The following is a 15144-nucleotide window of genomic DNA, read 5'->3' as shown; positions in this document are numbered from 1 at the left end:
TACCAACATTTTTCTAAATATCTTCTTTTGGTTCAGCAGAAGAAAGAAACTCATACAGGTTTGGAACAACTTGAGGGTGAGTAAATGATAAAAAAAAAAGTGAACTAAGTGAACTATTTAAAAAGGTCTCATTACAAATTCTCAACAAACCAGAATCATGGTATCATACAGAAAATATAGTTCTGTCCTCACCACAATCAGCAAATGTATAACATATTAATCTTATTCAATTCCTCAAATGAGTTTCTTCAGCTACGGGCACTTTTGGGCCAGTGACTCTCAGGGTCTATTACTTTTTTTTTTTTTGCAAACAATAGTTATGTTTCCATCCAAATATAAAAAATTTAACTTATTCGAAAAACTAAAATATTTCCCAAAACATTTGTGAATAAAGCACCCATGTGTCTAAGAGAACAAAAGCACTTGTTGGTACATAGATGCAAATATCTAATAAAAATGTTAGTTTTTGTCACCGGGGAAAGCCACTGTGGCTCTTTTTCGTACATCATGAATGACTCGCGTCTCAGAGCGGCAGACGAAACGCAATAAACGATGTCATGATATCTTGCGTTCGGAGGCGGATAACAAATGTTTGTGAACGTCAACTAGTGTTGTGTGAGACATTTAAAATGTATGCGCATTGTGGCATTTTCATCCAGGTTTTTTTATGCGACATCCTAAAATTCGATTTAAAATAGGTGGATGGAAACATATATCACATTTATGTCCCTTCTTCCTGTTTTCGTCTGAAAGTCATCAACATTTCCCCCACATCTGACATTTCTGATTGTTTTCATAATCCATGGTAAAATGTCTGTAGTCATGCTAAGGCTCATTTTTAAAGAAAGCATTTAATGCACCGGTAAATCACACATCTGCATAATTTGACGGCAAAATATAGTGTGCAATTTTTCATCTGAAGCAGGTAAACAAGTACATTAACACTGTTTAATACTTACTCAGCAAGGACTCATTAGACTATTGGACAAAAGTGAAAGAAAAGACACTTAAAACGTTACAAAAGATTTCTCTTTTACAGTTACTATTACTGTTCTTTATAACTTTCAATTGATGAAAGAATCCTGAAACAAAAATACTTACCGCCCTGACACGCACGCACACACACATTTTTGCACGCAAAAAAACCTTTGATCATTGTCGATAGTGTAACGATGTATAAATCACTGCTCACACATAAGTCGCTTTCAAATCAAGCAGCTTGAATCAGATCAGCACATTGAAATCTGCGTGGAAATCCTCACGCAAAACTCTCGAGCAGCAATAAATGTTACCACCCCTAGGGGCAGTAGGGGTGCATGCATATTCAAAACATCTAAATAAGAGCATTAATAACAATTATATACTTTGGCCGCACAAAATTTGATAGAAATGAAACTTTTTCCAACCTTCCAGGTGCCAGCGGGCGGCTCTGCTGTCTGAGGTAGTCTATGACCGCCAGCATGCTGCGGAGTGAGGCTTTGTCTATCTGGCTCTGGTTGGCAACATCAACAGTGTTCCCTGTTAAAACAGAACAAAAAGCGCTCACTTGTACAGAATAGAGAATCTCTAATAAGGCAGCACTGCAGCAGAGCAAGTTGTTATTGTCATAATGAAGACTGGGATGGTTTTGCACCTGAATCGGAGAGCATGGGGGTGGTGGGGCGGCTGGTGGGGGTGGAGGGTCTGCGGTACTGACTGAAGAAACTCTGGATGTGTGTGGATAACAGCCGCCTCCAGGAACCCTCCACATCTCCCAGGAGAATATCATGAACAAAGAGCGGCAGCATCCTCTGACAAAAATCTGTGTTCACCTACAGCAATAAAGAAGTTGCTTGTGATGAGTTAATAAAGCAATAAGCCCCGCGAAGCCGTGATTTACAGTGAGTTTAGAACAGCTAAGAGGCGTTGTTAGTCTAAGTCTAAAACCCCCTTAGCTGTTCTAAATCCACTGTAAAACACGGCTTCGCCAGGCTTATTGCTTTTATAAAACAGTTACTCCATAAAAATATTCATTTTAATATTTCTTTTATTCATAAAATAAACACCAGCAACAAAAAATATAACGTTATAATACTTTTATTCCTCCGCCAAGCAATGTAGTTCCAAGGAGGTTGCTAAGCAACACATGCAGCAACAAAGAACCACAGACGGCAGTTGCGCAGTAACTAATGTAATGCGCTCACAGTCACAGGTGTGTGTTTGTTGAGTAATTTACAACGGCTTTGAATGCGGCTCAACCAATCAGAATCAAGGACTGGAACTATCCGTTTTATAATAAGGCTTTTGGGTCAGACAAACACACATCAGCATTATAAACTGGACCACCAGCTAGTTTTTCATCAGTGTACCTCGCATAAAGGTCTGGTGAGAAGCAGAGCTTCATTTCGGACCCCTCCACTGTCTAACAGGGCCATGCACAGGTTCTTCACCCAGTCCTTGTGTCCACCAGGTGTCACTAACCACAGGTCGGAGCTGTCCAGCCTGTCTCTGGACTCGGAGCTCACTTCCATGGTCATGATGGGCTCCTGTACAAAAGAGCAGATAAGTCCTATAAGGTCTGGACCGTAGTATGGGTTACTTTTATTACTGCAGGTATTACTTTTGTTGTCATTTAAAGGTTTATTTATTAAAATATATCTATTCATTAGGGGTGTAACGATACCCTCATGTCACGTTTCGTTACATATCACGAAACCGAACTCACGATATGATATATATTGCGAAACTCCAAGACATAGTAAAAGGTTAACAAAAAAAGTACTGTTGATTAAAATGCTAAATTTGGTTTTACAGTGTGTGTAAATGAATAGTCTTGGACTTGGTGCTGGAAACCCAACGCAGGACAACAGAGACACCAGAATAACAATATTCATGATTCTGGAGCTGAAAATACTGAATTATTTTAGAAGAATATGCTTGCCCCATTTCACTGACTAGATATATTTAAAATGATGTACTCCGCTTTTTACTGGTAACGTAAGACATTTGGCATTATCAGGACACACAAATATTCCCCCATTGCATTATTATACATTATATTCAACATTATATACAGCAGTTTAACGTAGTACTGACACAAACTCTGAAAACGTGAATTTTTGCACGCACAGTAATTTGTATTTTGGGTGAACTTTACACAATACATATTGTCACTATCCACGATACATATTGTTGCATTTTTGTATTGTGATATATTGTTACACCGCTACTATTCAATCATTTGTTTATTAAAGTACCTCTATTATGCTTTTTCGGATATTACCTTTCATGCAGTGTGTAATATGCAGTCGCCGTTTGTGAATGTAAAAAGTCTGCAAAGTTTCAAACTCAAAGATTATTTTCTCCTAAAAGAAAGAACCGATTCTGAACTGAATCAGTAAAGCCAGTCTCACTTCCTGCTCGGACGTATGTGGATTTGTAACAAATTTGCATAATGCCAGTCTATGGTCTTCAGTGGTGGCCCTCGAACAATGTCTACTCTGACCCTCACACACTGTGGCTGTAGCTGAGGAAGAGTTTGATTCGTGCTGTCGACATGTCGAGAAGTCGCTGTTTTATTTGCTGGGAATGCAAATTCACTTTGCACGCACTTCCAAAGGATGAGGAATCGAGCTCGAATTGATACGGTAAAACTGATGCCATCATTACTCTTCATGTATCAAGTGCTGAGGAAGATCCAGAGCTGAAATTAAGATATTATAATGCATGTTTCAATTCCGACATGAGCTGTAAGCGGTCGACCAATCACAACAGACTGGGCCATCTGACCAATCAGAGCAGAGTAGACCAATCACAATAGACTGGGCCATCTGACCAATTAGAGCAGAGTAGACCAATCACAACAGACTGGGCCATCTGACCAATCAGAGCAGAGTAGACCAATCACAACCGACTGGGTCATCTGACCAATCAGAGCAGAGAAGACCAATCACAGCAGACTGGGTCATCTGACCAATCAGAGCAGAGTAGACCAATCACATTAGACTGGGCCATCTGACCAATTAGAGCAGAGTAGACCAATCACAGCAGACTGAACCATCTGACCAATTAGAGCAGAGTAGACCAATCACAACAGACTGAGTCATCTGACCAATCAGAGCAGAGTAGACCAATCACAGCAGACCGAGTCATCTGACCAATCAGAGCAGAGTAGACCAATCACAGCAGACTGAGTCATCTGACCAATCAGAGCAGAGTAGACCAATCACAGCATACTGAGTCATCTGACCAATCAGAGCAGAGGAAAGGAAGGGTTTTTTGAGAATGAATTTGACTTGATCAAACTATTATCAGAAAATTAAACCATTTGTTTATTTAATTTTTTACCTTGGATGCATGTAAACCGACCGAGGAGACCTTTAAAACAAAATAAGTTACTTGTAGCATAATAGAGGTACTTTAATGGTTCGTCAATTCATCAATATTCAGCGCGCAGTTGGAATCAAGTGTCCATAAAAGGATTTCATGTAGACATGTGCAGATGTGAGACACTTGCCCGTCTCTTGGCGGAGCGGAAGGGGTTTAGGTACGCCAGCAGAGGGTCCCTTTTACTTTTATACATTTCTCCGAAATCAAGCCCAGACTGTGTGGCCAAGATGTCCTTTAAACACACGCCAGCAGCCTGACGCACCGCAATACTGAAATAAAAGAGAGAGAGAACGATGATGTAAGAGATGCAGGCACATCCAAAATAAATACTATTAGAAGGCAAATACTAGAAATTGTTTCGTGTGAATTTGTCATGAAGTTGATCCAAGAACAGTGTGGAAGTTAGGGATGCACCGATATGAAAATGTTGTCCGACACGATAATTCTTTACAGGTGAATATCGTGCAAAAGTTCATTTATGTCAGTAATTCAAGGTGAAACTAATATATTATATAGACTCATTACAGGCAGAGTGAGATATTTCAAGTCTTTATTTGTTATAATTTTGATGATTATGGCGTACAGCTTATGAAAACCCCAAATTCAAAATTAGAATATTGTGAAAAGATTTTCATAAGCTGATACTGTATATATAATACTGTATATTAGTTTCACCTTGTGAAAAGTTGAATTTTAAAAAAGTAAATTAACTTTTGCACCATATTCTCATTTTTTGACATTCACCTGTATATTTGAAAGATGGTAACCGATCTATTGGCCAATAAATCTAAATCCAAATTTGTATATAATTTTTGAGAGCCTGATTACAAAAACAAAAGTGTCACCATGACAAGTCACGTCCAAAGCACACAATAATAATGTTCTCATTATAATTTGATGTCGCCGATATGACAGACTTGCGCTGCACATGTTGCACTGAACTGTATTTTCCTTTTTCAAAGTGATTCCAATCATATTTCAAGCAATTCAAAATCATCGTGGCGAACAGTGTTCATCTGAAGGAAATAATCCATTATTTATCGGCCAAATTTTCTTATCGAGCCGATAACGATAACATTACAAATGAAGATATATCGGCCGATACCGATACGCTGGCCGATATACGGTGCGCCCCAAGTGAAAGTGCAAGATCTGCTAAAGGAAGTAGTAATGAAGTGCCTGTGATGTGTGAGTGCATTGTCCATGCAGTTCAGGATGATGAAGATCCACTGAAGAGGAACTTGATCTTGGAACATATGGGCTGCTCGAGCATACAGCTGGTCTTTCCCATGATGCAACGCAATGGATGACAGGTCAACTGGCCCAAGCTCTCCCAGGCACCGACCAACAGCCTCTGAGGAGTAAATGATGCCAACAGTAAATCACGGTTCCAAAAAATTAGGGATGCACCGAATCCAGGATTCGGTTTCAGATTCGGCCGAATATTGGGGTTTTTAAAGGGGTTCGGTTTCTGCCGAACCTTAGAATTTTTTTCCACCGAACCGAACCGAACCGAACCGAACCGAACCGAACCCTAGGCTTGCAATACGCGTGATATGATGGTCGACGTCACGCCGCCGTTGATTACGGGAAAGTGTCTACGTAGTGTAACGCATTGTGTCAGGAAGAAAAATAGGGATACCGGTAGCTCACAGCTAAAGTTATAGCAGAGGCCAGACAGACTCATGGAGGCGATTGGCATCTTACAACTCACACTTTATTCCCCAATCGAACTCATGTAACTGTCTGTCACACGTTCTCCCATCCACAGCGTTACTTAATAAAATAAGAGAAAAATGAGCATCAAACTGAAATAACCCGCATACATGGGGTATCGAGGCGCGTACAATACAATACAGACTGCCGACAGATCAACAGGGCGCGTGCAGCTCTTAAAGGGGCCACACCTTATTTCCACTCGAATCTCGTAGGCTGTGAGAAAGTGAAAATGGAACTCATGAGCAGAAAAGGTGTTGTTTGGCAGTACTTTCAGTCAAAAGAAGGCGATTCAAGTCGAGCTACATGTTCAATTTGCAATGACGATTTGTCTCGTGGTGGCAAGGACCCTAAACAATATACAACATCACCGCTGTTAAAATGCATAATGTTGCTTATTCTTTTTCTTTTTACAGTTAAAATAAAATAAAATGAAAAATCCACTGCTGTGGACGTTGTTTACTTCATTGATGTGTTTACTGTGTTAATGGACTGAGGATGGGAGTAGGATTCGATATTCGGTTTCGGCAGAATCTTAACCAGTGGATTCGGCATTTGGCCGAACCCCAAAAATCTGGATTCGGTGCATGATCCCTACAAAAAATATTTTGATAAATCACAATTCATGGTTCGAACTTAAACAGGAGATTCATCACCATTCCACACAAAACTGCACCTGTTAAGTCATTTCAACGGGGTCTTTATGTGTATGGCGACAGAGAAAGCACTTACTCAGGATGTCTCCTCCACCAGGGTGGTTAGCTGCGATCTTGCAGAGCTGAAGGAGGTTCAGGACCAGCTTAACCAGAATACAGCTGGCAGGATCGGCTAAACAGATATCAGACATGAACATGAGCATTATTAGAGTTAAATATATAAAGAGCTATAGCACCTTTATCTGACGGTAGCATAAAACATTATAATGTGATTCTGACCATGGCATTCTTTCAAGAGTTGTCCTATCTGCTGTTTGTGGCTGTGAAGTTGCCTTTTCAAATCTTTCAGTCCCTCCAAACGTGCCAGGGGCAGAGAATCGCAAGACGTAACCGACAGAAAATGCTCGATTTCCTGCAAAAGCCAGAAAAATAGAAGAGCAGAATTACATAATAAGAACAAATTGTCAATGTTAAGCCGTATCCCATATCAACTGTGATTAGGATCATCAACCAATTATGAATTACTTCATTTCAAATTCATTCAAAATCAACGTCTCCAATTTAAATTTAGTTCATTATAATCCCACAACACGACATGTAGATATATTTATACATGTTAAAGGTACAGTAAGCGATTTCTGAGAAACACTGTTGACATTTGAAATCAACACAAACAAACACACCCCTGCCTTCATTGCTCCGCCCACAAAACGCATGAACACTGCAATGCAAGAGTGGATGTCTCTTTATCATAGCTGAAGGAAAGCAAAATATGAAAAATAATGCAAAGATGACGAACGAGTCAAGTCAAGTCATCTTCATTTATATAGCGCTTTTAACAATGTAGATTGTTTCAAAGCGGCTTTACAGAGATAAACGGATAATTTAAGGTAACAGATTGTTTTGGCTTTATAGCGGATCTTGAATAAATATATTTTCCAGCTAAAGTTAGTTTTGATTGATTCACTTCCGTCGCACCGGTCATTAGTTATTAAATTAGAGACCGCTAAGACGACACCGTTCTCTCTACAAGGAACGAATAACGAGGAAGAAAAAAAAGATGAACATACAGTACACAAGAGCATATACAAGCAAGAGTTTGTTGCGCAGCAGCTCCAGACAAACCATGACACTCAAAACTGTCCTGTTACTATAGCTAACATTACAACAACAGCATATAATGCTTCTGTGAAACAGAAAAAGCAATGTTACTCATGTATGGAGCAGAAACAAAACCTCAGCGTCCGTTTTCAGGCCTTCCCGCTTACATTAACGCGGGTCTTAAAGCTCTTCCCTGATCATAACCGTTGTTTCCCCAGTGATATTCCTCTGACCTTTTCTCTTTTGTGATGTCTCTCAGCCATCTCTCTTTCTACAGTCATTCTTCAAATCTCTCTCCCCTCCCCCATCATAAATGGACACGCCCCCTACTGCTGATTGGCTCATTCTCCCCCCTCCCCAATCATGAGTGGACACGCCCCCTGCTGCTGATTGGCTCATTCCCCCCCCATCATGAGTGGACACGCCCCCTACTGCTGATTGGCTCATTCTCCCCCATCGTGAGTGAACGCCCCCTGCTGGTGATTGGCTCATTCTCCCCCCTCAGCATTATGAGTGGGCACACCCCCTACTGCTGATTGGCTCATTCTCCCCCCCTCCCCCATCATGAGTGGAAACGCCCCCTCCTGCTGATTGGCTTATTCTCCCCCCTCCCCATTATGAGTGGGCACACCCCCTACTGCTGATTGGCTCATTCTCTCCCCTCCCCCATCATGAGTGGACACACCCCCTACTGCTGATTGGCTCATTCCCCCCCCCCCCCCGCCCCCCCCCATCATGAGTGGACACACCCCCGGCTGCTGATTGGCTACAAGTGTATTGTGCTGCTCGGCCCAATCCATTTTCAACAGCATTTCTCAGTAATCACTTACTGCTGCACCTTTAATGGTAAATAATGTGGGTCTACGCAGCATTTCTGAAAAAGAACAGATGTTGACCTGTCTGAGGGAGAAGGCTCCAGAGCTGTATTTGAGGGCATGTTGGGCGGCTCTGAGCTCTCTGAAGTTTGGTCGGTCAGGGAAAGGCTCCAACAGGGGAATGGACTTTCTCAACATGCTGTTCTCCGGGTTTTCTATTACCAGGAACTTTAGCAGACGGAGGACCTAAAAGCAGCCGCATGTACAACATGTAATGGATAATCAGTCAAATCATGTATCACACTTGTAAACTTGAAAATTATATTATTTTGTTAGTGAACACTGTTAATAAAATCGTAATTGACTTTAATGTGCTTTAAATCAGTACTGTAATTCAGTTTTGCATCCACCTCGACTCTTAACAAAAACTTAAAACCCTAGTTACAAAAAAGCATTTCAATTAACATTTCCATTTCAGTTATTCATTTCCAAATATATTTAGATATTTCCAAATCAGTTTTTTTTTTTCCAGTCGTTGACTTCCATGATTTCTGAAAAAGGATTTTTAAACACATTTTTTAGAGATTATGGCCGTGTAAATATTTTAAACTTTTAATTTGAAAAATGTATTGTAACTGTAAACAGAATTGTAATAATTTCCATAATTTTTCCAATTCCGAAATCATCATTTTAAAAATCCTTGATATTTGAGATTTTTTTGTGTTATCGCTTAAAGGGTTAGATCAGGATTTTAGACATGAATCTCTATAGCTTCCCCATAAGCAGTGTGGTGCATTGACCATGACTTACCCCCGACAGCGTCCTGTGAGCCGAGCTCCGGTCCAGTTTTGGTCAAGATGAAATTAGTCCGGCAAGTTTGCTGGGGTCACGGCAATAAAGCTTTTTTCTTCTCAAATCAATATGTGTTCAAAAGAGTGATATATTTAAAGCACAAAACCGCTGTCTATGGAGAGGTCAGACCTCGTAATGGCTTAGCACTATTTTCTTCCCCGTCATATCACTGCGCGCTGCCGCTACCTACAGCCAGCTGCGAGCCGCGCACGTGTAACTTTGTTTACAACTCGTAAAGAGAAAGATAAAATGTCAGACTACAGCAGCGACGATGACAACATTGACTTCGACACACAGCCAAAAGGTTATCTTTACGAACCTGAATTCACAGATGACGAGTTACGCCAGATGGAGTTAGAATATGGAGTTAGTGATATGTGTGAGGAGAAAGCGCCACATCTTTGTTTGTACAGTCCGGATAGTCACAAGTCCGCACCATTTTGTACAAAGCTTGTACAAACTGATCGCTCTTGGTGAGTAGCTATGTTAGCTCGTTCGTGTAGCTGTTCTGAGCACGTAAACACTGCTGTAAACACTGCCGAACAACTGAAAAAGTGGTGTGCGCCTGCGCAGCTCGCAGCTGGCTGTAGGTAGCGGCAGCGCGCAGTGATATGACGGGGAAGAAAATAGTGCTAAGCCATTACGAGGTCTGACCTCTCCATAGACAGCGGTTTTGTGCTTTAAATATATCACTCTTTTGAACACATATTGATTTGAGAAGAAAAAAGCTTTATTGCCCTGACCCCAGCAAACTTGCCGGACTAATTTCATCTTGACCAAAACTGGACCGGAGCTCGGCTCACAGGACGCTGTCGGGGGAAAGTCATGGTCAATGCACCACACTGCTTATGGGGAAGCTATAGAGATTCATGTCTAAAATCCTGATCTAACCCTTTAAAAATTCACACACTCTTGTAGCCAGATGTGTTGGGGCCAAATATAAAAAAATTGGGGCTTTAAAGGGATTTTTTTTTTTTTCAATTTACAGAGACTAGGAGTGTCCATAGATTACAATAAGTAACTAAAACAATTATAATAAAAATTACAAGAATACAATTTCAGAATTGGTTTAAGTTTGAAGAGCTGAATATTTTTTCAGACATTGTTTTATCTTAAAACTTGTTTATTTTGAGTGATTTTAAGTCATATTGAGGCCCCTCGGACGTTTGCTGAAGGCCCCTAGTTGAGAACCTCTGCACTTCAAGATAACACTCTCTCACCTGCTGAGATATGGCAGACTGTTCGGTGACCTGTGCTGTGAGAGTGGCCACTATGACCTGCAGGTGACTCTCCAGAGCATCATCACAGTATTCAACAGCCGTCTGGCAGACCAGAGACAGCAGCTCACAGCACAGGGACAAACTGCGCGAGGACACCTCATCCTGAGGACATGATCTGCAGCAGAACACAAGAGCTCAGTCATTCCCAGCTAAATCAGCCCGTAGTCTCCCACTAATTATCCATTTGTCATTTAGCTGATAACCCAAACGGCCCAATTTTAAGGATCTAAGCACATGGTCTAAAGCGCAAGTGCAAGTCCAAATCCACTTTTGCTAGTTTAACGACGGGACAAATGGTCGGCGCTCCCGGCGCATGGTCTAAAAGGGTTGTCCCTATTTTCTTAGTAATGGGTGTGTTTTGGGCGTAACATGCAATAAACCAATCAGAGTCTCATCTCCCTTTCCCTTTAAAAGCCAGTTGCGCTCGCGTCATGGCGGATTCGCTATTTACATGACGGGATTTGCATGCGGAAAAACTGAACGCTTCACTAGCGAGGAAACGGCTCTGCTCGTTCGCGAGGTTAAAGACCATCTACGGGACAAGCCGGATTCCACCATATCTTTATGTACACAATATTAATATTTACATTGTGATCCTTTTATTTTTAAGATATGGCATGTTTGTGTGTTGCTGCCCGTCCCTGTGTGTGTAATAAGCAGAGTGTGTGTGCGTTGTGGACCTGCTTATAGGTGCATATTACTAACGCGCTCTTTAAATAAAATACAAAATACTGCGCACTGACTTTAGACCAGGTTTCAGTTGGTCAAGTCTATTTCAGTTTCCTCAAATAGCAACGCACCAACAATGCACCTGAACACACCTCGTTTTCAGACCAGCAGCCCATGGGCGCACAAATGGGCGCAAATGCATTTGCTATTTAAACAACGTGACGCAGGACGTGAAAATGATAACCGCGTCAGGCTGAAACTAGCAAAACACACTATAGCTTGACGATTGTGCCAGGTGTATGATAGGGCCCTAATGTGTGTGTGAGCAGACCTGCTGTTGATGTGGTGAATAAGTGTGTAGATGATGTCCCGCAGCACAAACGCCCATGCTCCGCCCAGCCCGTCCTTCACCTCCCTGAGCAGCAGGCTCACAAACAGGTGGTACATCATGAGTATGCGGTGCCGCTCGTAGGCGTTGGTGGTCTCGGCAGCCTTCTGACAGATCGCTATGAGAATCCTCTGAATGGACATCTGAACCAAACAGAACAAACACCAATGCACTCGCTGCACATTTGTACGGTAGCTTAGGGGAAATATGAATATGGAAGTGTGAGTGTGAGGCTCACGGGAGTCTTTGACAGGATGGAGACTAGAGACTTGTGGTTGGCACTGTGGCATTTGCTCAGGTAATCCAGCGTGGCTTTGATCACATATGAGCTGAAGAATGGCGGGTTTGGCGCAGGATCCAACTCTCTAATTACAAAAATATAACTTGTTTATGAAATTTCTTATGATTCATATAGGGTGGCAATAAAAAAAAAAAAACCAAGTGAAATTCACAGTGAATTTGTCAATGCTGGATGAGCATTTGAGTGCATACGCTTGTAAAATTTATGTACTCTATTGTAATTAAATTTATGTGCATCTTGCCGTTTCCATCCAGCGTTTTTTTTTCTGTTTAAAAACAGCTGTTTTCAACAAGTGAGAAAGTTCTCAAAGTTTCATATGTAGTGTATCAACTCTCTTTTATCTCAAATAAACAATGAATATTGATTTCTTTAACGTTATAATCCTTTTAATGATCTGTAAGTAGGGATGCACGATGTATCGGCCACCACACGGATCCAACTCTCTAATTACAAAAATATAACTTGTTTATGAAATGTCTTATGATTCATATATATAGGGTGGCAATAATATAATAAATTCCAAGTGGAATTATCAGTGAATTTTTCAATGCTGGATGAGCATTTGAGCACATACGTTTTTCTTTTTTTTAAGTTTCCATCTAGAGGTTTTTTCTGCATAAAAATAGGTGGATGGAAAGAGCTATTTTTACTAAAGCCCCTTTCACACAGCGCGTTGATCCCGGGAAATTGCTAGAGTGCCTTCAGTGTGAACGCAAACACGTCCCGGGATCGATGCCGGCATGGGGACCTAGTAACATTGCCGGGATCAGTCCCGGAACGCGCCCTGTGTGAACAAAAGCCAGGACCAATGCCGTAAGGGGTGTGTCGTTGTGATGACTCACGTGCAATCGCCATGGCGTAGTTATCGTGCGACTGTTGGTCTTAGAAGAAAGTTTGTGTTCGTCATCAACAAAGAAAGAAGCAGACCAGGACTATCCTTACTATCCGCGCTGAAGCTGAGATCGATCGCCAGCTTTGTGGAATGGTACGCGATGCGTTTGTGTACGACCGAATCCGGAAAAAAATGTTTGTACCACAACATGTTTTCGAAGAGTACGTTACACGTCACACGTCACGTGTCTTTACGGGATGTGTGTGAACGCACTCACAGATTCCGGAAAATCACTAGCAGTGTGAATGAACCATAATCAAACGATCCCGAGACAAATCCCGGAACACATTATCCGTGTATTTTCCAGAATCTCTGTGTGAAAGGGGCTTAAGTGAGAAAGTTATCAAAGTCTCAGTATGTAGTGTATCAACTCTCTTTTATCTCAAATAAACAATGAATATTGATTCCTCATGTTATAATGCTTTTACTGATCTGTAAGGTGATAAGAAATGAATATACCCAGTAAATTTCTGTAGGTCTCCACCATCCGCAGACGCTCCTCCTGCAGTCTCATGCAGGGTCATTAACAGCTCCACCACAATGTCAGCCAGGTTGTTGCAAATCAAACTATCAATTTGCTGAAGAAAAAAGAAAACCGTGTATTTAAATCATTCTTGAGCTGGTTACCAATTTTACCAATTGTGTAGTAACTGAACATCTACAGAAAGATACAGTAAGTGTAGATCAGTAATGTACTAAGGATGAATTGAAGCACAACTGTATCCCCCTCACCTGTTTTCCCAGGAAGCTGCTGTTCTTCAGTATGTCGTACACCCTGTGAGCTTTCTCTCTCTGCAGGGCCACGTGGGTGTCCTGCCCAGCGAGGGCGAAGTGAGGCAGGATGTTCACCATGATCTTGGGGAAGCAGTTCGCCAGCAGCTGCTTCCAATCCTGAGCCAAGTGACTCCCAATGGATTTCACCTCCTCAAAGTCATTCAGGAAGACCAGGTGCGGGATTAGCACATGGTAGGACGACCTGAGATTATAATGCAGAGTTACAGTAGAATCAAGAGTACAATACAGTACATGTACAGAAGAACTCGGGCGAAAAACTTCTGAACGTTTTCTCAGACTGAGAATGTTCTATTATGTAGTATCTTTGCAATGAAAGATTGAAAATGATAATGATTAATTGACCATATGCACGGTTACTTCCTAGTTTTCGATAAACCAGCTTGGGCATTTCCAGTGAACTGTTAGCTGTCATTCTGTACTCGCTGTGGTTCATCGACACAAAATCATCAACAGTTGACTTTTTAATGTTGGTTAAATCAGTTATAACCAATAAACCAGTTTTATTGATTGCAATAAAGACTTATGCTGGAATAAGAAAGAGTCACAGAATAAATACAGAATATGTCTGTATTTGGACATGCACACACACATTTTTCCAGCACTTCAAAAGTTATTTTTTATGTGATGACCATAAACACAATTTCTTCATCCTTCTGATATTGTCCCCATTTGTAAAACTGAACGTTTTAAGATGCATGAAATCCAACATTTGATAGAAAACACTTCTATTTTGAACTAAAAAAGACATTAATTACCACTATAGCCAGCAGATGGCAGCAGAGGAGCATTTATTGGCTCATATTAGCCATTACCTCTAATATTTTTTGTACACGTTTAGCTTTTGAATAAATATTAAAATATTTTAAAATCCCTAGGTTTAAAAATAAATTGTGTCAAGGTTTAGCACTTTTTTTTGTAGTGAAGTATGAAGTAGGAAAAGCCACAAAGTCTCATGAAGAACAAAAAATTTTCCTTGAAACAGCGAATGAACTACACAGAAAGCGAGCCCAACGCTTTCCCTTTATAATCACAGATGCGGTCAGGAAAAATCTTATTTTGTTTAATAAATCTAACTAAACTAAGTGCACAATAAATCTTTCATTTACAGTGTTGACTCTTTTTATGATTGCTGAGGAGGAACACTGAGGGGAAAACACATCTTTCTATGGCGTTTTATGTTTGAATAACTAAATGGTAGGCCTGACTATTTAAGTGACTATATTCTGATTATAAACTAAGTATTACACTATTGATGCTGTTAAAGCTACCCGAGGACATTGAAGATACAGACACAGCAACAAGTGACAGTTC

General features: G+C 40.9%; 1 protein-coding gene across 1 annotated transcript in view; it reads right to left on the bottom strand.

Annotated features, from left to right (window-relative positions):
• atm (ATM serine/threonine kinase) overlaps positions 1 to 15144 on the bottom strand; it is a 78321-nt gene that overhangs the window by 30454 nt on the left and 32723 nt on the right. The window contains exons 25-37 of the mRNA XM_079609577.1: positions 13771 to 14014; positions 13498 to 13616; positions 12084 to 12210; positions 11789 to 11988; positions 10729 to 10903; positions 8738 to 8902; positions 7020 to 7152; positions 6817 to 6912; positions 5548 to 5722; positions 4496 to 4637; positions 2349 to 2525; positions 1634 to 1811; positions 1407 to 1518 (exon numbers count right to left, since the gene is read on the bottom strand). Of these exons, the coding sequence (XP_079465703.1) occupies positions 1407 to 1518; positions 1634 to 1811; positions 2349 to 2525; positions 4496 to 4637; positions 5548 to 5722; positions 6817 to 6912; positions 7020 to 7152; positions 8738 to 8902; positions 10729 to 10903; positions 11789 to 11988; positions 12084 to 12210; positions 13498 to 13616; positions 13771 to 14014 (2043 nt within the window). The remainder of the gene's footprint in view (positions 1 to 1406; positions 1519 to 1633; positions 1812 to 2348; positions 2526 to 4495; positions 4638 to 5547; positions 5723 to 6816; positions 6913 to 7019; positions 7153 to 8737; positions 8903 to 10728; positions 10904 to 11788; positions 11989 to 12083; positions 12211 to 13497; positions 13617 to 13770; positions 14015 to 15144) is intronic.

The sequence above is a fragment of the Phoxinus phoxinus genome (assembly GCF_949152265.1).
Source record: "Phoxinus phoxinus genome assembly, chromosome: 4".
NCBI classification, from domain to species: domain Eukaryota; kingdom Metazoa; phylum Chordata; class Actinopteri; order Cypriniformes; family Leuciscidae; genus Phoxinus; species Phoxinus phoxinus.
This window is presented reverse-complemented; position numbering and strand designations above follow the sequence as displayed.